This window comes from Mytilus trossulus, chromosome 5, assembly GCF_036588685.1.
Source record: "Mytilus trossulus isolate FHL-02 chromosome 5, PNRI_Mtr1.1.1.hap1, whole genome shotgun sequence".
Lineage (NCBI taxonomy): Eukaryota > Metazoa > Mollusca > Bivalvia > Mytilida > Mytilidae > Mytilus > Mytilus trossulus.
In genome coordinates this window covers 12,441,348-12,469,289 of record NC_086377.1, presented here as the reverse complement: position 1 = coordinate 12,469,289, position 27,942 = coordinate 12,441,348, and the positions used below count along the sequence as shown (strand labels likewise).

General features: G+C 31.1%; 1 protein-coding gene across 11 annotated transcripts in view; it reads right to left on the bottom strand.

The window, feature by feature from the left end:
* Window positions 1-7,531: 7,531 nt before the first annotated feature.
* The window catches only part of LOC134718530 (phosphatidylinositol 4-phosphate 5-kinase type-1 alpha-like), a 39,657-nt gene continuing 19,246 nt past the window's right edge, over window positions 7,532-27,942 (bottom strand). For 4 of the 11 annotated variants that reach the window (XM_063581120.1, XM_063581121.1, XM_063581122.1 and 1 more), the window contains 7 exons: window positions 27,141-27,228; window positions 20,782-20,907; window positions 19,899-20,067; window positions 19,409-19,575; window positions 17,416-17,678; window positions 15,153-15,205; window positions 7,532-8,169 (listed from right to left, as the gene is read on the bottom strand). In XM_063581120.1, coding sequence (XP_063437190.1) covers window positions 8,121-8,169; window positions 15,153-15,205; window positions 17,416-17,678; window positions 19,409-19,575; window positions 19,899-20,067; window positions 20,782-20,907; window positions 27,141-27,228 — 915 coding nt within the window. In that variant the 3' untranslated portion in view covers window positions 7,532-8,120. Of the gene's footprint in view, window positions 8,170-11,171; window positions 11,240-13,966; window positions 13,991-15,152; window positions 15,206-16,488; window positions 16,516-17,415; window positions 17,679-19,408; window positions 19,576-19,898; window positions 20,068-20,781; window positions 20,908-27,140; window positions 27,229-27,942 lie in introns of all 11 variants that reach the window. The other 7 variants (XM_063581123.1, XR_010107407.1, XM_063581128.1 and 4 more) reach the window with 7 other exon arrangements.

The following is a 27,942-nucleotide window of genomic DNA, read 5'->3' as shown; positions in this document are numbered from 1 at the left end:
ATACATATGAATTGCAAACAAATTTTCACAACAGAAGAGAATAAAGGCATATAAGTCATCCTTTAAAAACAAATATTTGGGAAAATAATCCTTAGATAATACACTGATATATCTTCCCTTTCACGGTTTTGGCTATACTTGTGGACCTTTTGGATTATAGCTCTTCATCTTTTATATAAGCTATGGATTTCAAATATTTTGGTCACGAGCATCACTGAAGAGACATGTATTTTCGAAATGCGCATCTGGTGCAAGAAAATTGGTACCGTTAATTTTATTTTATTCCATATGTACTAAACGTGTTATCTAATTTACACAGGAGCTAGTATAAAATATCATTCAGGTGAAGTCAAGACATACATTATATGCCAATTAAAGAAAAGCTATGTTCTAACACAATTAACCATAAACATGTTCTATATTCAAGTTAACAAGGCCGGGATAAGGTATTGGTATTTGATATATCTATTAACAAATGTAGATATGTTAATAAAATTTAGTTTTAAGAAGAGGAAAATAAACAAAAATACAAAATTTTACAACATTTGTTTAAAAATTTACTATAAAGGACAATTCTTCATTGTTTTACATTGTCATTTCCGGACCTTTTATAGATGACCATGCGGTATGGTCTTTGCTAATTGTTTAATGCCTTCCGGTAACCTATAGTTGTTAATCTCTCGTAGAGAGTTGTCTCATTGGTAATCATAACACATCTTCTTGTTTTTAAAAATAGATACTTTATATTGGGTCAATTGACCATTTTAGTCATATTGACTTCTATTTGCAAATCTTACTTTGCTGAACATTTTTCTGTTTACAGTTTATCTCTATCTATATATCGATATCATGCTACTGAGATATCGTGACATCAAATCGCCTTGCACTGTATTTGACGCGCTAGACCCAACCTAGGTTGTCGAGCGCGTCGGATACAGTGCAAGGAGAATTGTTTCACGATGTATCATGCAGCTCGAATAATGGCGAGGGAAGAACAAAAAATTGCGAAAGAAAAATTTACAGATCTAACATTGTTGGGCCTATGTTTGGAAGACTTGTATATACACAATTTTTTCAGCCTTGTATCACCATCACTGCTGGTGGTCCGATTGATAAATGTGCTGAAGAGTTATAACTTGTTCAGACTACTTATACAAATAATTATTTCTGCCACTGTATCTAGCATTAATTTGTAGGATCCTTTACAATTAGATAATTCAACTGATCTGTAACAATTCCATCTTCTTTTGTCTTTTATATCATGTATTGACATCAGACTCGGACTTCTCTTGAACTGGATTTTAATGTGCGTATTGTTATGCCTTTACTTTTCTACATTGGTTAGAGGTATAGGGGGAGGTTTGAGATCTCACAAACATGTTTAACCACGCCGCATTTTTGCGCCTGTCCCAAGTCAGGAGCCTCTGGCCTTTGTTAGTTTTGTATTGTTTTAATTGTAGTTTCTTGTGTACAATTTGGAAATTAGTATGGCGTTCATTATCACTGAACTAGTATATATTTGTTTAGGGGCCAGCTGAATTTCGCGCTACATTGAAGACCTGTTCGTGACCTTCTGCTGTTGTTTTTTTATTTGGTCGGGTTGTTGTCTTGACACATTCCCCATTTCTATTCTAAATTGTATACTGTATTACGACGTTATATTAAAACTTATTAGAAACTACGGCCACCAAAAGCTTTATTTTGTGAAACCTAGATGGTCGTGTGGAAATGGCAAAATCAAATGATAAAAAACATCAAAATGGACAATAACTGTCATATTCATGACTTGGTACAGGCTTTCTCAAATGTAGAAATATATATAATACATATATATGATTTTTATAAAATTAGTATTTGTTTGAATTAGGGGTCGAATTTAAGATGTTCTGTGTATTGGCCAGTCGGACCAGTGAACTGTAAAATTTTCTGGTATGGCTTCAGATCTGTTAGTCAAGCTGAAATGACATTCATTGAACAAACACTAAATACATATAATTGATAGATTTTACTTTTATTTTCATGTTTTCTTAAAAATATGTTAGGCAAGAAAAAGAGAGTGTCTCAATCCTGGTTTTTGACAAAGGGTTTGATAATCTCAATGATTTCTTTATCAAAATCTGGATCAAGGACAAAAAAAAGGTCAACATTGTCTTCCACTTAATCATAATTTTGAGAAGGACTCTAACCCAAGACCAATTGTTTTACTTTGGAACCCTCAGTACCGTGTAATTGATTTCGCAGGTAAAGGTTTTGTAAACAAACCTAGATTGCAAATGCAATCAGTGATTTTTCCAATTAATAGTGGTTCGCCAAACCACATGAACAATATATATAATCTGCGTGAGTACTGCTAGGGATGTATTAACATGAACTATATATACAATTTGTGTGAGTGCTGCTCGGGGAAGTATTAACAATAAAAACAACATATAAAAGCTTGTACGAGTGCTGCATGGGAAAGTATATAAACAATATGCTTAATCTGTGTGAGTGCTGCTCGGGAAAGTATTAACATTAACAATATATACAATCTGTGTGAGAATTGCTCGGGAAGTATTAACATTAACAATATATACAATCTGTGATATTGCTGCTCAGGAAAGTATAAACATGAACAAAATATTATACAATATGTGTGAGTGCTGCTCGGGAAAGTATTAACATGAACAATATATACAATCTGTGTGAGTGCTGCTCGGCAAAGTATAAACATGAACAATATATACAATCTGTGTGTGAGTGCTACTCGGGAAAGTGTAAACATGAACAATATATACAATCTTTTGTGAATGCTGCTCGGGACGTATTTACATGAACTATTTATACAATCTGTGTGAGTGCTGCTCGGGAAAGTATTAACATAATATATATATATATATATATACAATCTGTGTGTGAGTTCTGCTCTTGAAAGCATTAACATGAACAATATATACAATCTGTGTAAGTGCAGCTCGGGAAAGTATTAACATGAACAATATATACAATCTGTGTAAGTGCTACTCGGGAAAGTATGAACATGAACAATTTATATAATCTGTGTGAATGCTTCTCGGGAAAGTATAAACATAACCAAAATATGCAATCTTATGTGAGTTCTGCTATGGAAAGTATTAACATGAGCAATATATACACTCTGTGTGAGTGCTTCTCGGGAAAGTATTAACATAAACAATATATACAATATGTGTAAGTGCTGTTCGGGAAAGTATTAACATGAACAATATATACACTCTGTGTGAGTGCTTCTCGGGAAAGTATTAACATAAACAATATATACAATCTGTGTGAGTGCTGCTCGAGAAAGTATTAACATGAACAATATATACACTCTGTGTGAGTGCTTCTCGGGAAAGTATTAACATACACAATATATACAATCTGTGTAAGTGCTGTTCGGGAAGTATAAACATGAACTATATATACAAACTGCGTGAGTACTGCTCGGGATGTATTAACATAAACAATATATACAATCTGTGTGAGAATTGCTCGGGAAGTATTAACTTGAACATAATATACAATATGTGTGAGTGCTGCTCGGGAAATTATTAACATGAACAATATATACAATCTGTTTTAAGCTATTATCATAAATCGTTTATGAGATATAACTCGACATGTGAAAACCCACCCCCACTTTTTTTTACAAAAAAACTCATAAACACTTAAACAATTTTTTTAATCATCACCAGAAAGTATACAGATCATTGAATTATTAAGTAAATATCAGAGATCCAGGGTTGTTTTCTGAAAGCCTCTTTACATTATATTAAATTAACACTAGTTTTAATATAACACCTAAATTATCAGTAATGAAATATTAAGTAAATATCAGAGATCCAGGGTTGTTTTCTATAAGCCTCTTTATATTATATTAAATTAACACTAGTTTTAATATAACACCTAAATTATCAGTAATGAAATATTAAGTAAATATCAGAGATCCAGGGTTGTTTTCTGTAAGCCTTTTTATATTATATTAAATTAACACTAGTTTTAATTATCACCTAAATTATCAGTAATGAAATATTAAGTAAATATCAGAGATCCAGGGTTGTTTTCTGTAAGCCTTTTTATATTATATTAAATTAACACTAGTTTTAATTATCACCTAAATTATCAGTAATGAAATATTAAGTAAATATCAGAGATCCAGGGTTATTTTCTGTAAGCCTCTTTATATTATATTGAATTAACACTAGTTTTGATATAACACCTAAATTATCAGTAATGAAATATTAAGTAAATATCAGAAATCCAGTGTTGTTTTCTGTAAGCCTCTTTATATTATATAAAATTAACACTAGTTTTAATATAACACCTAAATTGTTTTTCTATAAAATATCTTCCTTGTTTTGAAAAAAAAATTGCTTCACCTGTCATGACTTTAAAAATCAAATCAAACAGATGTGATGTAGCATTTTCACCGGTATGTTTGAATCAAAATTAAAAAAAAAAGAAAATTAAAGGGTAAATACATATTTCTTTTTAAAATATATCTTAAATTTTATTTTTAATCAATCTCTTCCCATTGTACATTGTTACTTCTGAATATTGAACGTTTATCAAGGATGTGCCATAGTAAACTTAATGAATGAAAGAATGTTGTAACCTATTTCGAAAAAGTATAGCAATTATTTGTATACGCCTGCCAAAATTTTGACGGGACGTATAATGGTATACAAATGTCTGGCGTCCGTCCGTCTGTCCGGCGTCAACATGTCGCACCGTTACTTGGGAACCGCTTATCAAAATTTCATGAAACTTATAATAGTTGTTTTTTAAGATGGTCAAACGATCTGTTAGGGTTAGGGTTTAGGTGATAATTAAAACTAGTGTTAATTTAATATAATATTAGGCTTACAGAAAACAACCCTGGATCTCTGATATTTACTTAATATTTCATTACTGATAATTTAGGTGTTATATTAAAACTAGTGTTAATTTAATATAATATAAAGAGGCTTACAGAAAACAACCCTGGATCTCTGATATTTACTTAATATTTCATTACTGATAATTTAGGTGTTATATTAAAACTAGTGTTAATTTAATATAATATAAAGAGGCTTTCAGAAAACAACCCTGGATCTCTGACATTTACTTAATATTTCATTACTGATAATTTAGGTGTTATATCAAAACTAGTGTTAATTTAATATTATATAAAGAGGCTTACAGAAAACAACCCTGGATCTCTGTTATTGACAAACAGGGACTCTTCACAGGACTGTTGGACTAGTGAAGTATATTGTTTACAGCAGAAAGTACAATTTGTTGTTGAATAAAAAAAATAAAAATATTTTAGACATCAAATTATATCGCAAACCAGCAGATAACTACCTATACCTGCATATATCATCATCACACCATTCGTCTGTATTCAAAGGTTTTATTACAGGAGAAATTATAAGAATTATTTGCTCATCTAATAATGTAGAGGACATAGAATCACAAATTCAATTTTTCATAGAAACCTGATATGCTGCATATGCTGATTTGTGCACAATATTTACCGGATTATTGGTGTAATTTTGTTACATCATGAATCATATACTTTTATTACTGCCTCTTAATCGTTCTGTTAAAATTGAATGACTTGTGTTGTGTATTTTCCGTAGTGATGCTGTGTGATTCGTGAACTTAAATTACTGAATAATAGGTTGAATTTCTGTAAATATACACAATGCAATTTTCCATAGGAACTCCCTTTACGGTTAAAACTACTTTTACTATGAATTTTTGTAAAGAATTATTTCCTATAATGGAAAGATGACATGAACTACTTTTTTTTATTCAAAGGTCAAAATATAGGGCTGTTTGGCCTATTTTCAACATTAATATGCCCCTTAGTCTAAAAGTTTAAACTGATACTAAAACACTGCACTTCACTTAACCTTAGGTCTTTCATAGAATTCAATGCCATCGCCTACCATGTGCATTTATTCCTGTAACATTCCCAAGTAATGTCTTTGTGAGATGAAACATAGAGATCATACCTGGGAACCAGTACGTAAGCAAAAGAGATGTAGTTTGCAAAATAGCTGTATTTACAAAGTGCAACCTGTAAATGTGTTACTGCATGGAATTTCAGTGCTGCATTTTAGTACTTCTAACTGGTATTTTTGTTTTGTTACAGGACTATTCCTGAAATGATGTTACTGACTTATTTGTATTTTTTTATTGCATGTTTTTGTACTTCTGTGACTGAATGATTCATGTACAATGTGCGTACTTTTGGATTCTTGTAACTCTCTGTAAAGAAAAACTATTGAACCATTCTTGACATTTATTGTTTGGGCCATAATCATGTGTTCATTGTTTACCATTGTATTCAAATAGTGTACACATGTATTGAATGTATGATCAAAGTTTGTAACCTCCATAAAGAAATTATACTGTCCTTCTCATATATCTGTGGTTGTGGTTCGCAGTAGAAATCATACAACTATGTCACTGACAGATAATACAGACAAGAACAAACCTGGACACCATTTTAAAGCAGAAAAAACAAAAGCAAGTCTCACTTCAGAAAGTCAAGTACACACACCATTGTGTACCAAAAACCTACAGATATCTTAACCTGAATAAAGTAAAAACAAATAGTTTGTAAGAAAATATTTTAATTTTACAATGATTTAATTTACAATAGATGTCTACACTTTTATATCAATCACATGACTATCATGTGATTATTTAAATAGTTCAAAGTTCAATTATGTGACATTATAATTATTTGATCCTACATATTCTATAACATAGTGTTCACATGATAATTGTTACCTAGTAATAATGATAACATGCATTATAAGTGAATATACATGAAGTGGTCGCTTTGAAGAAAGTGGTACAGCACTACACTGTTCTTGCTACGTGTATTGGTATTTTTTTAACGGAACCTTTCCTAGCAAGGGTATCATGGGCATTATTTTAAAGAAATAAATTAAAAAGATTTTTGAAATGCAAAGATCGAGTTGTTATATATAAACATAAAACTATAAATTTGTTGTCAAATATGCAAAAAAAAAGAAGTTGATTGATTGATTGTTGGTTTCTTTACGCTGCATTAGCACAAAAAGGCTATATTGTTGCGAAAAAGAAGTTGATAAAATGGCCTGAATAACTGATAAGATATTTAACTTGTAAATGAATTCAGATCTTATTATCCATTTTATAACATTTTTCAACTTACAGAGTTATCTCACAGAGTTATCTCTTTCAGTTTAGATTTCATATCCTAATTACATGATATACAGGAACTTCTGCATGCAACACTATTAACCAAACACAGTGTGCCTCACATTTTATATGATATAATGTTTTACTTAATAGAAGTTACTTCCTTCTATCAGAAGATATCTAACTTATACAGGCAATCTTTATCTTTTAAGTTACTTTCTTTCTTAGTTGTTTCTCATACTCAAAGAACCCCCAATTATTAATCAGTGGATACCTTACACAGGGAACTACAATTTGTTATCACAATTCGGTTGTCAAACACAGACTATTTCCCTTTAACCATGGCTAGTTTACATCATGCAGTTGTTAGTTTCTGAGCTGCAGAAGGATATCTTGCAGTCCACATAATCTTGTTGTGGTTATGAATATGCAATTACTGTTAGAGATATTTTTTTACTTCTTTAAGATATATTGACATGCCATTTAATATTTATATGGAAAGAACACACAGGTAATGCAACTTGAAAAAATACTGATATCAGCTTCATTTTCTTTATATCCAAAATGAATCTGCACTAAATTTTTAAACTTAAAAGTTGTACATTTGAAAAAACTCCTTCCTTCAATTAAGTCATTCAATGCACTAAATGACCACCAAAGTTTCATATAAGGAATGTTTCGACAAGTTGTTGTATATATGTTCAATCTTCTTCTGTTTTCAAAATAGTTTTATGTATCACACAGTAAGACAATGATCGTATTTAAAATAAATAAATGACATAAAATTGATCTAAAATACCAGTATTACTGACAGTAAAAATAAATAAATAATAATAAATTTGTTCCTTCTTGGGATGTTCTATTCAGAGATGAATTATGGGATAACAGGAAGTGGATGATCAATGGATGAGTCTATTGTATTGCATCATGGGAATATTTCAATCACAGTTTTTACATCTGGAAGTTTTCCTTATGCTACAAATGTGTCTGAAAAAAGAAAGAAAACAATATTAAGCATCAGGATAAAAATAGTATATACATCTATCAAAAAACCTTTCAAATCTTAATATCAAAATCATATTGTTATCAGCTAAATGTGACAATCATTGTAGCAGTTACTCTTTTCTTTATTTTCAATCAACATTGGTATCTATGATGAGTTTATTCTTAAAAAATGATAACACATCATCATCATCTTAACCTCATCCAACTCCATGATGTCTCTAACAGACAATGTTAATATAACACTTACAGTTGGGCATCATGAACAGTATTGAACACAAAAAAAACCAATTTAAAACCTTTGTTCACTATAGTTGAATAGGGAATATTGTCATTTGTAAGCGAATTTTTGAAAGAGATTATTACTTTATAAAAATCTTTCTAAAATTTCTTGAAATAAAAAATTGCCAAATAATGAGGAATTATTTAATCTAAAGGACTATTGAAATTACATACTTATACTAATTTATCCAATTTAGTCAGAACATGTTAGTTACTAAAAGATGAATCTATACTAAATTTTCACCAAAAAAAATAAGAAGATGTGGTAAGACTGCCAATGATGAAACCTCCGAATGGAAACCAAATGACAATTTGATGTTTGTTTTTGAAAATATATAAACTCTTGAAAATCTGATCATACAAATACAAACAAAATATAATGGGGAATTAATGCCACAAGAAACTTATATTTTGTATACTTTAATCCTACAAAATATTTTATTCTGATCCCTAGATACACAAAAAAGAATAAAATTGTTAAAGTATGTGAAATATTATTATAATTGGCTATATGTGGTACATGCTAACTATAATTGTAAAATGTGTTAGTAAAATTGCAATAAAAGGCCACTATTCAGTTAACAAATATAATTATTATATGTAAGCATAAAATTGTTACAGTTTAAAAATAGTTCTATGCTACATCTTTTAAACAAATTTTAACTTTTAAGCATTCAGTAGGTATTGATATTTATGTTGTCTTTTCCTCCTTATTTGGCCTAAACAATTTTGATTTGAGTCTTTTTGTTCAGTCATATATCACTGTATAAAGATGAAATATGTGTCTGATTTTAAAAATTAATAGACTGGATTGTTTGATGATTTTTATAAGAAATAAAAGTAAAATATGTCAGTCTGATAGATGCCATTGACTACTTATAAGTAATGGTCAATTCAAAAGCGTGAAAGTGACACCATCAACATTTCGAACAGAATCAGTGTTTGGTGAAAAAAAAACAACTGTGTATCGTAATCAAATTTCATAAGATCTGATTGAGGCAATCTTAAGGAAAAGATTGGAAACCAGTGTGTAGAGAAACAAGACAGGACAAAAAAAGTACACTTAAATTCTTAACACCAGCAAATTGTTACTCCTGGCTTGAATTTACAAAGAGAAAACAAGTGAAACTGAGAGCTACTGCTCACTGATGATACCCCCGCCGCAAGTGGATAATATCAATAGTGTAAAAATATATGCAAGTGTTCGGTAAAAAGGAAGTTGTTGAGTGATGAATCTGAAAACGCATCACGCAGTATAGCTGACTTAAATAAATCCTGAAACCAAATTTCAGAATTCCTTGTATTGTAGTTCCTGAGAAAAATGTGACGAAAATTTTCAACTTGGCTATCATGTGTAAAATCATACAAGTGTTTGGTAAACAGGAAGTTGTCAAGTGATCAATCTAAAAACGCATCACACAGTATAGCTGACTTAGATAAACCCTGAAACCAAATTTCAGAAATCCTTGTATTGTAGTTCCTGAGAAAAATGCGACGAAAAATATTCATGGGACGGACGGACTGACGGACTGACGGAAGGACAGACAGAGGTAAAACAGTATACCTCTTTTATAAAGCGTGGGGTATAAAAACTTTATGAAATGAAATCAGAGTAACTGTTTGCCTTTTAATGAAGGGCTATTACCTTAGGTATATAATTGGCAGTAAATTGCAGATATATCTTATCTTCTCAATATTCAAATAGTACCTAATCATTCTATTTGACAATTAAACATACATAAAACACTATTCAAAACGTAAATAAATGAAAGGAAAAAACAACAATAAAATACACCACTGACATCATGGTAAAACAATAAAATAAATAAACTCTGAACAATTTGGACTTACTCCACAATAACACATCTTACCCCCCCAAAATGTCAAGGTTAAGAAAGGTAAATTGTGTAAGAACATTTAAAGGCCTTACAACAGAAATGTTGGGGTGTCATTGGAAAATATCCATAGATAACAACATCTGGAATAATACTGTAATTGTTATGGTTACTAAACATGTGGTTGTTAGTGGTTACAACTGGCAATAACTACATTAATAGAATTACGACTAGCTGTTAAAAGATCCATAACTTGGTTGTCATGGTTACAACCAGCTGTGACTTTAATACTCTCACAGTTATAAACAAAACATAAACAGTTAGATACATTTTAGTAAAAGTTTAATTTTCTCTTATTTGTGGTCATAATAAATGTTTTTTTTTAATTTAGCTTTCAAAAATACCATATTAAGATAAAAATTCACTGCACAGTTCTTTTTACCAAAAGATAGTATGCCTTTCATTAAATCCTACACAGATGGTTTGGCTTTCATTTATGCTTGAACAGATTATATCAACTTTCAAATAGCATAACGAAGGAAAAAGACACAGCCAATTGCCAGAAAAATTTGGAAGATGGTTAAAGATAAAATCAGTGTAATTTTCAAGAGGGGTTGATTATCAATCCACAGTTCCAAAATAAAACTATTACATGATTAAATTATTTGTCTCTTACTACAGTGACTTATGCCAGGTCATCCACCTGTTTAATAATATGCAAGCATTTCACTGAACCTTAAAATAGTTGATCTGGTCACATGACTTATAAAATGTTTCCCCTAAAGTATTTCATATCAACAGTAATCCCTTCAATTGTATTTTAGGTCACCAGTATGAAATGTCACATGACATGTCACGTGACAGTATAACCATGTCAACAGCTAGTTGTAATATCATTTTTACCCACAACCAATGAAGCTAAAGTTACCTCACTACAGCTGTAAATAAAATACAAAACAATTGGTTAGATCTCAATGTTACTTTATACAATTAATATACAGCAAACTACATGAATTAGATGTTAAGATATCTTAGATCATGCTAAAACAGGTTAAATGGTTCAGAAAAGTCACAACAAATTACAGGAGTAAGAGAAAAGTATTAAGACTGGTTGGTGTCGCGTGTTGGTGATTAATGTGGTATAAAGTATTATTGTCCAATATGTTAAATAATTCTTATTAGGCTTAATATACTATTTACACAATATGAACATGATAAAAGTTCAAATGTCATAATGAAAATGTTAGTAAATGAAATATCATTATGGTTGCTGTATATGATAATTATGCTTTATTTAATCATGTTTATTGTTTTGCCTTAAATTTGGGTGCTTTCAATTTTTGTAATATATGGGCCTTATAAAGATGAATATACAGGATGTGTTTACTCATGTTTGAAAGCTTAAATTACCGAAAGTTGCTTACATTCACCTTTACGTCCAATAGGTAGAGCTCTACGTATTGAACATTTCCTCCCTTTTAAGATTTTCTTTATTTATCATGGTTTCAAATTTTTTGAAAAAACTTGCAAATATGTTCAATCTTAAGCCATATCAGCCATCTTGGATGGGGGCAGGATTATCCCACACATTTTTAAAAACAAAATATCTCAATGATGATTGTGGCCAAGCTTGTTTAAATTTGGCAGAGAATTTTCAGCTGAGAATATTTTTGAAAATTATACATATATGACCAAGTGATAAAAAAATCATGGCTATAAATGTGTTGTGAATTGCTGTTATATTTTGCCTTTTTAACATTTTAAATTTGAGCAGCAATGATGTGTCCTTTTTAGACAAAACAAGTGTCTGGCATACAAAATGTTAATCCAAGTAACTATAATGTGATAATATACTTATGACAAATAATTTCATGTACTGTAATATCTACTACTTTAGTAGAAAATCTATAGATAAAGAGATACAAGAAATAATTTCTTTTCAAAAATCACTATCTGAAATCTTTTTTATATGACAATTAGAAGTCAATTGAATATCCATGTTCTAATCATATTACTATATTGTTTTCCTAAATATAATGATCCCGCATAGGGTTAAATCTAAATATCTTATCATCTAATCCTCTGTAATTTGCTGTATTCATTGACCAAGTTTCAACCCATGCTTTAACTTAGGTTACTTCTAATTGATTATGCTGTCATGCTTAAATTATCTCACAAAAGAACAGATTAACACATGCATATAAATCATACATGAACAAGAATGTGTCCATAGTACACGGATGCCCCACTTGCACTATAATTTTCTATGTTCAGTGGACCGTGAAATTGGGGTCAAAATTTTAATTTGGAATTAAAATTAGAATGATCATATCATAGGGAACATGTGTACTAAGTTTGAAGTAGTTGTGACTTTAACGTCATCAAAAACTACCTTGACCAAAAACTTTAACCTGAACTTCGACCTTTCATTTTCTATGTTCAGTTGACCATGAAATTGGGGTCAAAACTATAATTTGGCATTAAAATTAGAAAGATTGTATCATGGGGAACATGTCTACTAAGTTTCAAGTGGATTGGACTTCAACTTCATCAAAAACTACCTTGACCAAAAACTTTAACCAGAACTTCGCCCTTTCATTTTCTATGTTCAGTTGACCATGAAATTGGGGTCAAAACTATAATTTGGCATTAAAATAGAAAGATCATATCATGGGGAACATGTGTACTAAGTTTTAAGTGGATTGGACATCAACTTCATCAAAAACTACCTTGACCAAAAACTTTAACCTGAAGTGGGACGAATGGACGAACGGAGGCACAGACCAGAAAACATAATGCCCCTCTACTATCGTAGGTGGTGCATAAAAATCTGATTCAAGAATACATATTTGGTTTTCCAGTAATTGTGTCATATTCTTATTTGTATGACCTTTTCATTGAAACGGTATCATTCTTAAAAACAAAGCAACTTGATATTATTAACTGGGTGATATGCATTGTTCAGTGTCAAACTTAAATTGAAAATCAAATTTATTTTTTTGCAACAGGCATGTGTTACAACAATGGAATTTATTAATCACTTGTGTTCCAATCCTTTCAGTTTCCATTGCACACTGAATCAAAAACTTATTTCTTCACAAATACGAACATATTTCAATTCCAATGCATTTTTTTCTTTCACTGCCCAATAAAATGATAACTCTTCCTATTGAAAATACTATAACAATGTTGAAGAGGTGTCATATACTTGAAAGTGGAGCAAAGATAGATTTAAATTTTCTCCTTTCAAATATTTTCCGGTTTACAAATGCAGTTTTCAACTTTTTTTTTTAACAAAAATTATGACCAATATAATTTTATGCACAAATCAGAAAATCATGAAACAGTGACCTGTCTACTGGAAATCATCAATGCATAATATCAGCAGTAGGGAACAGTACTAGTGTCATCATTTGATCAATTGATCATAAACATGACAGCTAGCAGAGAATCATTTCAGTTGGCAAGAACAAAGAATTCATTCCTCTGTAAGAAAAAAGTTAAGATAGACATACTTTGGTCAGATAGAAAAAGATGTACAGCAAGAATCAACCATTGGCTAGAAGTGCTCAACTAGATCAAGGACAGAAAACTCGAAACATAGACAATAAGAAAAGAACATTTGAAACAGAACAGAAGCATTGATTTAGGTGTTCACATTATACCTCTAATACATCTGTATTTTCTTCCTATCAAATCAGAAATAGTTTGTATACATGTTAATATGTGTACACAGTAACTTATAAATGATGTTTTTCCCTCAGCTTAAGTTTGTAATCAGGATTTGATTTCTCTCAATCAATTTATAACTTTCAAACAGTTGTATGTTACTGTTGCCTTTATTGTTATAGGAATTATAGCCTGTTATACTTGACTATGAAATGAAAATTATCAAATCTATGCAGATTATATGATGACATAGTTAATTTTGTAAATGGCCATCAAATACCATTGACCTGATCACAACTCTTTATAATAATTCATGTCAACTCTGTAGGAAAATTAATACTAAAATCTTTACAAATGAACAGTACCTTAACAATATCATCAGCAAAATTGAAAATCAACCAATTTTAAGGAAAAAATTTCCATAATCATAATAAGTCTGAAACGTAAAATTTGTGGGAGCTTATAACAAAAGATACACACAATTTACCAAAGTTTCATGAAAACTGCTGAAAGCATTTTGAGTTACTATCAGAAAGCTGGAAAATCCCCCTTTTTAATGAATAAAACCCAACAATCATTGACAACTAGTAAACTTAAAATCTGACAGTCATAAAAATTGAAAGATAGCTTGCATTGATAGATATAAACGATTCACCAAGGTTTCAGGAAAACTGCTAAAAGCATTTATGAGTATTTTTTGGAAAAATGGAAAATCCCACTTTTTGTAATGAATAAAGCTACATAACTTATAAAAAACATAAAAGAGTCCATGTCTATATATATAAACAGTTCCCCAAAGTTTCATTCAAATTGGTTAAAGTGTTTTTGAGTTAATATCCGACATGTTGAAGACGACCAAAGACAGAGGTATACCGTAACCAGGCGTAAATAAAGAACTTTGGAAATATTGATTGATTGTTGTTTGGTCAATAACCAGAGGCTAACATTTAAAGCATTTTCAGGATGGAACTAAATAAGATATTGAAATAATTGTAAAACTGATAATCAATTACCACCAACTTATCACAATTAGCTCTTCACAATCATTCATGTCATCCCTTTTAATAAGTAAAATCAAATCATCAAAGATATAACAATAACAAACTCAAGAAACAATTGAACATGGTGAACATGTCACTTAATATCTGAACATGTGACTTAACAACTGAACATGTGACTTACGTCTGAACAAGTGTAATCTTAATGTCTGTTCTGCCTATAAGTGATAATATTCCCTAGAATTTGATAATATTTTGACTGCATGATATTAGTTTAACTTATCATCAGATGGATAACCATTGTATTCTCTGTCAATATCTAACAAGAATTTCACTTTTTTATAAGATGTTTCATGATAATGTGCACTACCAACACTGTTAATGCTTGTTCAAAATGTTTTCAAGTAAAGCAAATTTTTAAATACTTTTTCCCAGTTAATTTATTGAAGTTTAATAGCCAATCACTTAATTTCTACCAACTTGTATCATTCTCTAATCCTCAGCTGTTTTGAGCAAAACATACTAATAAAATTGAGAATGGAAATGGGGAATGTGTCAAAGAGACAACAACCTGACCATAGAAAAAACAAAATGATAATGATAATTCTTCAGTTAATTTTTATTTTTTGTTTTTTTTACACAGGAGGAATTTAACAGGACAGTAAGTAACTCCAGTAACTACCATCAAGATTTATTTCCTACCAATAATTCCAAAGATCTCCTCTTATATTTAATGCATTTCCCTCAGTTTTAGTTTGTTACCCTGATTTTGTTTTTGTCTATGAGTTTTGAACAGCGGTATACTACTGTTGCCTTTATTTACAACCTAGCTATATTTCATGAGATTTGTTTTGGGTATCTGACTGGAACATTTGTGTATCTATCTTGTTAATTTTTTTTTGCATTTCATGCATTACAAAAAAAACTATGTGTTTCATGCTACCCATTATCCTATAAAATAAAATTTCTGCCAACAAAACATTTGGAGAATGTTTTACTGTATCATTTTCAATTCATAAAATGTTGAATATCAATATGTTGTCTGAACTAATTTTCAAGTTTATGTGCTATCAAATGAATTATTTTGTCTATTTGTATGGAAATAAATGATTTAAGCAAACATTTGAATGACCTCAGCTACCCATGCCTCATGATTTTAAAGACAACTCCATGATTTGCAGTGTGTTGTGTTTGTTATTTTTTAGTGAATTTTCCTTTCTACGTGTGTAGCCTACATAATTGTTCAAATAATAAAATAAAATATTTGTAGGTCATTGCAAAATATAGACCCATAATTGTGTGGATCAGAAAAGAAGAACCCAATATTAGCATGAATTAATTTAACATAAAGTTACATGCAAACGTCTTCAAGAATGAAAAGTTGTGGGGTATTTCAGTCAAACTAGAAAATGCTGGGGAATACAACTGTATCTATCCTGTGTGAATATGACAAAAGACAGAACTAAAGAGATAGAGAAGTATACGTAGTTTGTGTGTAGATATACAGTTCATGCTTTTACCTCATAAATTATCACCCTCCTGTCTTTCTAAAAATGATTTTATTAAAATGATTTTAATTGGTCCATTCGTTACAGCATTTGTTAAAGATACTTAAAGATACTTAAAGAAAAATATGGTATGACTTCAAATTATGCATCAAATTATATACATGATATAGGGAATGAAACTTTCAAATGACTTCTTAGAGATAAATAAAATCATACACAAAATGTAAGATTATAAAAAAAAAATCCAAAACAACTGACATAAAGCATTAGTATTCATTCATTTATCCTTGTTTCAGCAATATCTTTTCAAATTAATCAAAATGTCCACTATATTTTGCATAAATGAAAAGTCTGATAAGGAGCCACAAAAATGTAAGAATATTAAAATATAAAATCCAAACAACTGACATAAAGCAAAACTTGTGTACCTGATGTCTGAATACAAACAGTAATAAAGCAAATGTCTTTCATTGAATTCCCTGTTTCACCAACATATTTTCAATTTTAATGCTTCTTTTTCCATCTTTAACATTTTCTCATTTTTTATATAAAAATCTTAGCATATAGGTAATACATGAAAATGCTGATAAAGAGACAAGCAATCGCCTGATAATGAAAAACAAACACACAAAAAAAAAGGTTAACAATCTGACATCCTTTTACCAAAAAAAATTATGAACATAAACAGATTACACTACTGCACATAATTATGTTCATTTTCTGATTGTTTGGATAGATCAGAGGGTATTCTCACAATATTCTAAATATCAAACACCATTTACAATCATACATATTTGCAATCATTTTGTTTCTTTTTTTGATGTGACAAGAATCAGACTGACTTGCATAAAGTATTCTGTAAGAAGCTCCGTTTAAGCATACTATACATTATTTCTTCTAAAACAGTCCCTTCACCTAAATGCTTACAAAACTACTAACCATTTCTTCTTCCTCCTCCTCCTCAATCTGACTTGGATTTTCAGTTGGGTTTCTCACATTTCCCCCCTGGTTTGTTAACGTTGTGTCCTCACTTTTAGTATCCAGTTCACCGTTGAGTTCCTGGTTTTCTGGTCCCTGTGATTCTAACGCAGAGGCATATGATGTCTCTGTACTACTTATCATTGTATTGTTCACAGATTTAATGGGAGATAAAGATTGAGATGATGGAGCTTCAGAGTCCAGCTCAGCTTGGAAACTTTGTTCTGTAAATATCAGGAGGAAAAAAATGGGTTAAATTCAAAATTACAATTTCACATTAAGGGAGAAGACCTTGGTTCAGGGGGATAACTCATTAAATCAGTTATGCGTTTGTAAAAGTCAAGAATCATTAATGAATTTACCTGAAACAGATTGGAAATAATCTATGTAATCTAGAAGCTTAGAATATATTTATGAAAATGATTAACACAAATGTACTGATGATTTTAAGAGTTATTTCCCTTAACCTAGGTCTACCTCCTTCAGCAAGTGAAAAAAAAAACAATTATCCATTGCTGCTTTGTCAAACAATTTATCAACTATGTGAATAAAATAAAAGCTGATCTGTAAAAATTATGAAAAACTGTACAACCTCTGAATCTCACAAGTGTAAGAACAAATAAATATTTCAAGAATCATTTTCAACAGCTCCATGACATGATAATTCATTAAGTTAAATGATTAATTGTAGGTATCTTATCTGATATAAAGATTTTACTCAATTTTATTCAAAATCATATTACTTATTTTGGCTAAATCTAAGTGCTTTGAATTGCTAACATATAAAAAACATATCTTGTTTGCTTAAAAGAATAAGATAAAGAAATAGCAACATTGTGTCTGGTTATAAAAAATCTATTATGAACTGCTATTCACGAAAAAAAAATTCAAATACAGCTAGTATGGAAGGGTGTTTATTCTCAATCTGTGCAGAAAAAAATATGCTATAGGGATCAAATTAATGTCAATGTTAGATGTTTCAATATTTCCTAATCAAAGTCCCATAACTCTTTGAAACAATTAACATGAATCAAATCTCATTAAATAAAACCAGATAATGACTCTGTAAAAGTGATGCTTCGTCATAAAATAACCCACAAGGAAGTTTGGTGCTTAGTAAAGAAAGGCTTATTTATTCAAGTTGAATGTAATTAATCTGCTTTTGATCTTTTATTTTGACAACCCAAAAACTAAATGCAAGCTTTAACATACGTACATGTACAAAGTTTGGGTGGATTATATAGCAAGCTTGTTCACTTTCTGTCAACTAAATGTTAAAAGAGGCCAGACTTATTTCTAGATATATAATAAGCTGATCTATATAATACTGCTATACTGCAAACAGAAGCTACAGTGGATTCATTGATTTTCATTGGTATCAATTTTTATGGATTACTGAAAAACATTTTTATGAACATTTGATTTTGTGGTTTACCTATCTCTGTATACATAGACTATTGAAAGTTTGTTATTGCTTGGACATTTGAATTCGTGGTTCACCGGTGCCCACAAAAATTGGTATCCAAAAAAAATTGATGATAACACATATGCTACAAAGGGCTCATTTCAACAATAAGGTCACAACATAAGAGTTCCTCAAAATAGTCAGGCTGCAAAGGGTCCAAGCAAGCTAATAATGCTCATTTCAAAAGTTTGTGATTGTGGTCATAAAATAAAAAGCTAACAGATTTGAAGCTAAATTTGGCCAAGAATAAATCTAAGCTTTAGATTGACAAGCAGTGCTGTCACTTAATAACGCTCATTTCAAAAGTTTGTGATTGTGGTCATAAAAAAAAAGCTAACAGAATTGTGAAATCTAAGCTTTAGATTGACAAGCAGTGCTGTCACTTAATAATGCTCATTTCAAAAGTTTGTGATTGTGGTCATAAAAAAGAAAGCTAACAGAATTGTGAAATCTAAGCTTTTGATTGACAAGCAGTGGTGTCACTTGTACCTATTTCACTGTAACAACTGGGTGTAGAAGGCGTGTAACTGGGCGTACCCTCTGTAAAATCTGTATGAGTGGGCGTGGACTCTGACAGACTGAGATTAGGTGACGCTGGTATCTGTGGGGTCTCCTGATATGTTACCGTAAATTTACCACTACTGGAATAATCTAGCCTGAAAAACAAATAAAATATGTTGACAGGTATGAATTATAAAGGATTTTTCTTAATATAGCAAAAATTTAAATTGGCATTTTAGAGATAAAATGACAAAATTGCAATATTAAACAAGTTAAATGCATGCATTCATTTCTGAATTTACAATATTTGTCAGAGCCTTGCTCTATGTATCACATTTTGCTATAAATAAAAGATCTAACACCCAAAAACTATATAGGCTAAAATCATAGCAACTACCTGCCGACCAAATTAATAACTTGATATTTCCGAAATCTGGTTAAAAACCAAAGGAACAGTGTTTTATAGACAATTTCTTACCGCTTGTTTTCAGATTCAGAAGAAATAGTTCTTCCTGTATATAAAACTCTTGATGCGTTAGGTGACCTGTTTTGTTGTTGTGGTGATGGCCCTCTGTCAAGGGCCTCTGCAAATGTAGGAGGAGGAGTTGAGTTTTCTGGGACTAAATCTGGGCGTCTTCCTGTGGCTCCTAAAACAAAATTTGGATTTAAACATTTTAAGATGTTCTTGGAATTTTATCAGATGATTGAACTCCTTGGTGTTCTTTCCACACAAAACAAGGTAAAATATTTTGCCCCATAGCACCTATTTATTTTTTAAATAGAAGACTTAATAACTCATAAAAGGTCATTTGACAAAATTTAAGCAGATTCTTGATTTTCTTTCTTTTGATTTGAGACCCAAATAATACCAATGAAAATCTAAGGTATTCTCCCCATATTATATCAATCAAATATCTCAAAAGGAGCTCCATGAACTACCAACATTCTTAGATTATTTGGATCCTTAACTAATACTCTTCCAGCTTATACTATCAATTTTAAATTCTTGATTTATTTAATTTCACCTAAGATCACCTAAGTACATTATTAAGAGCAACACACAATACTACTAACTAGTAATTTTGCATTACACATAGGCAATAATTTCCCAGACTATTTATGACATTTTAAAACTAAATCTGTTGGATGTGTAAGCATTGATACTTAATTCTTGGAGAACATGGTTTTATCTTTTAGATATTGATAGCTTTGAACTAACTTTCAGTTACTGTCAGTTTTCTTATATCTGTTGTTTTTTTCATTTGTTTTTATGTACATGTAAGTTAGTTTTTTTAGCTTAATACTTTTGACCTTCCTTTGGGTAACTACATGTATATGCCCTATATTTTGATGACCTTTACCTGAGACAGGTTGACTTTCCTCTGAGTAACTATATGCCCTATATTTTGAGGTTTCACCTTCTCCTTCAGAATTCCCATGTCTTCTTGGATATGTAGGTTTTCTTTTGGAAGGAGAATGCTTAATGGCTGAAAATATATAAAACGAAAGTGAATAATAATTTCAGCCAAATAAATACAAAATGGGTAGGTAGATAATTAGCTAGTCTACACATAACATGATACATAGGATTCTTCTGACATTGCTTTTCATCTTTTGTGATCAAGTCACAAGATTTATACATTACCCATGGGAGAATACCAATCATTAATAATGCTGTATCAGCACAAAATGCTATATTGCAGTGAGCCAAGCAATCTACTCTCTCTCCATTAAAATATTAATTGCCCTCCTATTCCTTCAATATAACACAATGGCACAGAATGCAAAGTTTTAGAGTCATCAGGATTAAATAAACAAAATTACCAATTCACACTTCAACTGTGTTTTTTATTTAAGCAGTCAAATTGCATTGATTGTAGATTCATTTGTGGTAAATAGTTACTGACTGTATGTTGCTTTGTTTATGATGAATATGCGTTTCTTTTGAGTTTAAATTAACCTTTTTCCAAAAAGTCCTGGTTTACTGAAATTCATGCTGACGATAAGTCACATTTTAACGGGATCAAATTACCTCTTTTACATTTTCCCCTCAAATCATAGCAAAAAGAAATGATCTTTCTTTGGTGAATCCCCGAAAGATATTAAGTATGATTTCATGAAGAAGAAACTGATCACTTCAAATAATGCCAGCAAATAACTTACTGCTTCTTACAACATTATCATATGCACACATAAAATTAAAATTTTAACTAGGTAGCGCTTTTAGGACTTGATGTGTTTGGGATATGGTCCTTTTTGAAATTGAAACTGCGAGCTACTGCTCACTGATAAAACCCCGCCACAAGTGGATAACATTAATAGTGTAAAAATATGCAAGTGTTCGGTAAACAGGAAGTTGTTGAGTGATCAATCTGAAAACGCATCACACGGTATGGCTGACTTATAAAAATCCTGAAACCAAATTTCAGAAATCCTTGTATTGTAGTTCATGAGAAAAATGTGACGAAAAGTTTCAACTTGGCTATCATGTGTACAATCATACAAGTGTTTGGTAAACAGGAAGTTGTCAAGTGATCAATCTGAAAACGCATCACACAGTACAACTGACTTAGATAAACCCTGAAACCAAATTTCAGAAATCCTTGTATTGTAGTTCCTGAGAAAAATGCGACGAAAAATATTCATGGGACGGACGGACTGACTGACGGACTGAAGGACAGACAGTGGTAAAACAGAATACCCCCCACCCCTTTTTTTAAAGCAGGGGTATAAAAAGAGCAGCACTTTTATTATTGACCTTCAGCTCACAGTGAGCTCTGAATACAAACAAGTCACTACTCAATTCCGAATGAGATTATAAGACACACTTTGTTTAATTTGTTTGGCCTTTCTGTTGTTGATGAAATTTAGACCAAGAGAAAAACGACCTTTTAAATTGCAGTAAAATAAATATTGTGTTTACAACAATCATAGCAAAAAACAATACATCTCCTACTGAAATATATCAAATAAAAGTTTTAAAAAAAAACTATAAATATTATTGAATTTAAAGGATCTTGGTTTTTTAAATTGTTTCTTCCTAAATATTCAAAATTGAAGATTAAATGGTTTTTTTTAAAGGAAATCTGGTACAGAAGTTTATGAATAAAAAGCAGCTTCATTTAAAAAGGGGAAGATAACCCCTTACATTAGTGAATTAACAGTTTATAATTATGTATGTTTGAGAAAGTTTGAAATTTTAAATCAATAATCAAATGTATATGTTTGGGAGTAATGATTCAAGTTTTCAACCAAAATTATGTTACTGCTGCTTTAAAGAATAGGTCAAAGTAAAGAATTTGCACCAGTAATTGAGGAATTTATAGAATATTGGAAATATTATCAATAAGAAAAAAATATTTTGTATTGCCTTTAAGAAAAATATGTATTTAAATTGATTTCAGTGATGTGAACAGAGAAAAATAAATCAATGTTTCGAATAACATTTAAAAATTTACAATAATTATGCAAATAAATATATTGACATACTGAAAAATAAAACCATGCTACACTTTGTTTAGAATTTCCATGGAAACTACAACTACATCCAACCTTGTAATCCTTCTCACAAAAAAATAAAATGGAAAGTAGGTATTTCATCAAGTTTCATATGTCAAATGATTCTTGTTTCTGTTGACAAATTTTTGTAATAAACAAACTTCTTTTCACAAAAAAATATGACACTTTAGCAAATAAATATACATTGAAACGTTCCAAACTGTTCCATAAATTTTGAATTTCCATGGAAATTATGCTTATACTATAAAAAGATTTAATCAGTGGCGGATCAAGAAATATTCTTAAGAGGGGCCCAGTGGCTGCCTAAAAGGGGCACCACTTCAGTGATTCACTATATGATCCAACCAAATTTTTCCCACAAAAAGGGAGTGGGAGTGGGGATGGGTGTTCCCCCTAAAATGATCTTCCTACAATTCTAAAGGAAGGAACTCATCATTTTGAAAAACACTTCAATTCCTAGTCATTCGCCTGTACCTTATTAATACAGAACAGACACCATGAAACATTGTCAACAATGGCATTTTTAGTCCTCTTGAGTTTATATCATTAAATGCAATCAAAAATGAATTATAAATCTGAGGGGACAGCTTCCATGGGGAATTCAAACTATGTGTAAATATCAACTAAAATCAAAATATTGATGAAAAAAACAAAACATAAGTACAAATTAAGGCAAAAATACAAAATATATGGCAACTGATGAAATGAAAACAACTGCTTCAAGGGAGACAACTGTTACCTAATCTGGCAATTTTTCTAAATCTCTGGGATCCCTTGAATGTTGGAGGGTCCACTGAGAGCAAAAATAAAGCAAAATAAACAATTGTGCCGATACAGCAAAGCATAATATCTATAACCTGTCATGTGGTGTAAATACATGAAATATCTACCCGGTCATGTGGTGTAAATACATGAAATATCTACCCGGTCATGTGGTGTAAATACATGAAATATCTAACCTGTCATGTGGTGTAAATACATGAAATATCCAACCTGTCATGTGGTGTAAATACATGAAATATCTAACCTGTCATGTGGTGTAAATACATGAAATATCTACCCAGTCATGTGATGTAAATACTTGAAATATCTACCCAGTCATGTGATGTAAATACTTGAAATATCTAACCTGTCATTTGATGTAAATACATGTAATATCTAACCTGTCATTTGATGAAAATACATGAACTATCTAACCTGTCATGTGATGTAAATACATGAAATATCTAACCTGTCATGTGGTGTAAATACATGAAATATCTAACCTGTCATGTGGTGAAAATACATGTAATATCTAACCTGTCATGTGGTGTAAATTTCTTATATGTCCCCAAGGGTATCAAAGCACAGCAGTCAGCACTATGGTGTTGACATGAATATCAATTATATTATCATTTTTATAAACTAACTGTTTGCAGAAACATGAAATATTCGAAATACTAAAGATTTTCTTATCCTAGGCACAGATTACCGTAGCTGTATTTGGCACAATTTTTATACTTGTTTGGCTTTCTAAATATTTTGATTTGAGCGTCACTAATGAGTCTTATGTAGATGAGACATGTGTCTGGCGCATTATATCATAAGCTTGGTACCTTTCATAACTGTTTATATCAGTGTAACTTTTTCTAAATAATATTTTCATAGTTTTCACTAATACAAATTTTCATAGTTAACTTGTTACTTTTCCCATGAATGTAGAATCTAATCCATCTGAAACACTAATTGCCTTACTGGTGCACTTATCTTTCACATCGAGGCTTCTGGGTCAAGGGGCTCTTGGGACTAATAAAATAGGTGACTGACCATGTGATGTAAAAACAGTGAAACCTGTCCAAACCGAACACCCACGGGACTTTGCGTTTTGTTCGGTTTGCACAGGTGTTCAGATTGTAGAGGTTAACGGAAGTCGACACCAAAATATTTTTTGGCATTTACTGACAAGGGGTCATAGGTGACACAACAAACGACAGTTTATTTTTGTGTTGATTTAGATGTAAATGTAAAAATAAAAGAAGATGAAGATAGACGTTTGCTACATTTTTGTTTATAAATCAAACGCCACTCCGTCAATCACGCTCGTCAATTGGAGATGTCCGACGTGGAGCGATTTTGCTTTTTATAATTATTTTCTCATCCGTAAATTCATTGACCAATTCAGATTCACTGTTAAATGACGATTCCGTTGTTGAATTGGGAACGTCATTGTGCACACGAGTTCTCTGACTAAACTGGTCACCCGCTGATTGAAACTTAGGCACATGATAACAGTGAAGCAACAGCAGAGATCAAGTTTATTCTCGGACTTTATCGTTGCTTTTAAAATAGCTAACGGAAGTCTTCGGGAGTATTCGAATCAAATATATAGGGCCTCTAAAGGGAATCCAGCAATCGAAATCCGTTGACCTTGTTGTGTTGCACTACCTCTTAATCAAGTGAAAGGCTTTAAAACTATTATTTAATTAAACAGTTTAGCGACAGAATGAAAGTTACGATTTTGTGGCCGTTATTATTTTAAATAAGGTGCATTTAATTGATCTGAGGAAAATTTCCTTTCTTGTCATTATCGGCAATAGGTACCATTTTAACGCTTCTTTACAAAAAAATACTTTCTACATGGACACAGACATACTAATTAGTTTGTAATAACATCTCACAAGTTCATTAAACCTCAAGTACCCTCGGGAATACTCTGTCATCCTGTGTTTGTTTAATTAAATCATACAAATCATTAATAATATTTTATTGTTTTGATTGGTATTGATCGATTTTGACGGGTAATTTTTAGATACAAATTTACTAACGACCCTTCAAAAAGCGTTCGGAATTCGGTGTTGACAGGGTTCGGTTTTTTCAGGTTATATTAATGTTAAATCATAGGGAAATTTTGTGGGACTTTGAAAATTGTTCGGTTTAATCTGAAATTCGGTTTTATCAGGGTTCGGTTTACCCAGGTTTCACTGTACATGAAATGTTTAACCAGTCATGCCAGTTATGTGGATAGAATGTTTTTCATAGAAAGATATTTATTTTATATGGGTTAATTCATTTATATCGGACACCTGTCTATTATCATCATATTGAAGACTAACCTTAACATTGTCAAGTAGAACTAATTTTCAATGACAGTATTTCATGCATATTCAGGACAAGAAGAATTTAATGAAATACATGTACATCAAACATGAATAAGATACACTGCCTTGTTCAAAACAGAGATTTGGTTAAAACAACATAAGATCTTCACACTCCTACTCTATAATAAGTGAAATAACAAAAACTGCATTATTTTTCAGAAAAGTCAAATTTGCCTACTTTTTTTTAAAACATTTTAAAATGGTAAAAGCAGATAGGACTTAAAATGCATGTAATTAATTGGTGTATCATCTTTGTCTCAGCACAATTCCATGTATTTGTATTGAGGATTACAGTTTTTATTGGTAAAGATAGTTTGGTATGAACCTAGAGAACCTCTGACCTTCAGCAGGAAAACTGACAATCCTCATCAATCAAGATTGGAGTCTCATAAACCTGCCATGTGATTGATTCATAGCCTTAGTGTAGACAACTTTCCAGTTCGATGCAATTCCGTCAAAAACTCTGGTTTTAGTGAACGTCATTTGTATGATAAGGGGCGTCGTCACTTCCATTCCAATGTTGAGCGAGTGGTTGGAAAACTGTAATTCTATATTGTACCAATTATTCGTAAAATTGGCAATCGCTGTCATTCAGGAATTTTCATTAAGTTCATACAGAACAACCATTATTTCTAGTTATTCCTGCACAATGACAATCACTAAGATGCTTGATGAATGTTAAAAGTGCAGGGATACAGGCGATCCCCACTATCTGGTAAATGACATCTTAAAGGCATGTATAATTGACGAGTTTTTTTCCAGTGACGGATGAACTCAAAAGTGGTCTATTGCTAGGCTAGTGATACAGTACATGAACTACTTATACCATTCAGCCACCAAGTTGCCTTTAGTGTATGTAAAATATCTTGCCTAAATATTACTTAAATAAAATCCTCAATGCAAATACATAAGAGACTCACTAAATTTCAAAAGCACTGTATAAACACCATTGTGAATCCATCAACCATTTCAGATAAAATACTTTTTATCTCCTTATGTTACACCAATCAAAATGACAAAGCTATATGTAGATGTAGAAGTAAAAGATTACAGTAAAAACTTACGAGTTTGTAGTTTCTTGAAAACTCTTTTGGACATGAAATCCTGGAATCTTTGACAGTAAAAACTAGGTCTATGTACAGATATAGAATCCTAAAATCATAAAGGAAAATTACATAGTTTAATAATACATCAAATGTGTTCAACTTGTTCCCTCAGCCTAAGATCCTTGATGGAAAAATTAGTATAATTCTTGTCATATTGTTTACTCATCCCAACTATTAATTTTGTGGTTTGTTCTTTGAGACGTTCCCTATCTATAACTATTGATTCGGTAATATGTTCTTTGACACTATTCCCATCATAACTATTGATTTGATGGTCTTTTCCTTTGAGACTTTCCCCATCTATACCTATTGATTTGTTGGTATGTTCTTTGGGACGTTCCCCATCTATAACTATAGTTTTGTTGGTATGTTCTTTGACACTATTCCCATCATAACTATTGATTTGGTGGCATGTTCTTTTTTAGACTTTCCCCATCTATAACTTGATTTTGTGGTTTGTTCTTTGAGACTTTCACCATCATAACTATTGAATTTGTGGTATGTTTTTTGAGAATTTCCCCATCTATAACTATTGATTTGGTGGTGTGTTCTTTGAGACTTTCACCATCTATAACTATTGATTTGGTGGTATATACTTTGAGACTTTCCCCATCTATAACTATTGATTTCATGGTGTGTTCTTTGAGACTTTCCCATCTATGACTATTCATTTGATGGTATATTATGGTATATACTTTGAGACTTTCCCCATCTATAACTATTGATTTTATGGTGTGTTCTTTGAGACTTTCCCATCTAT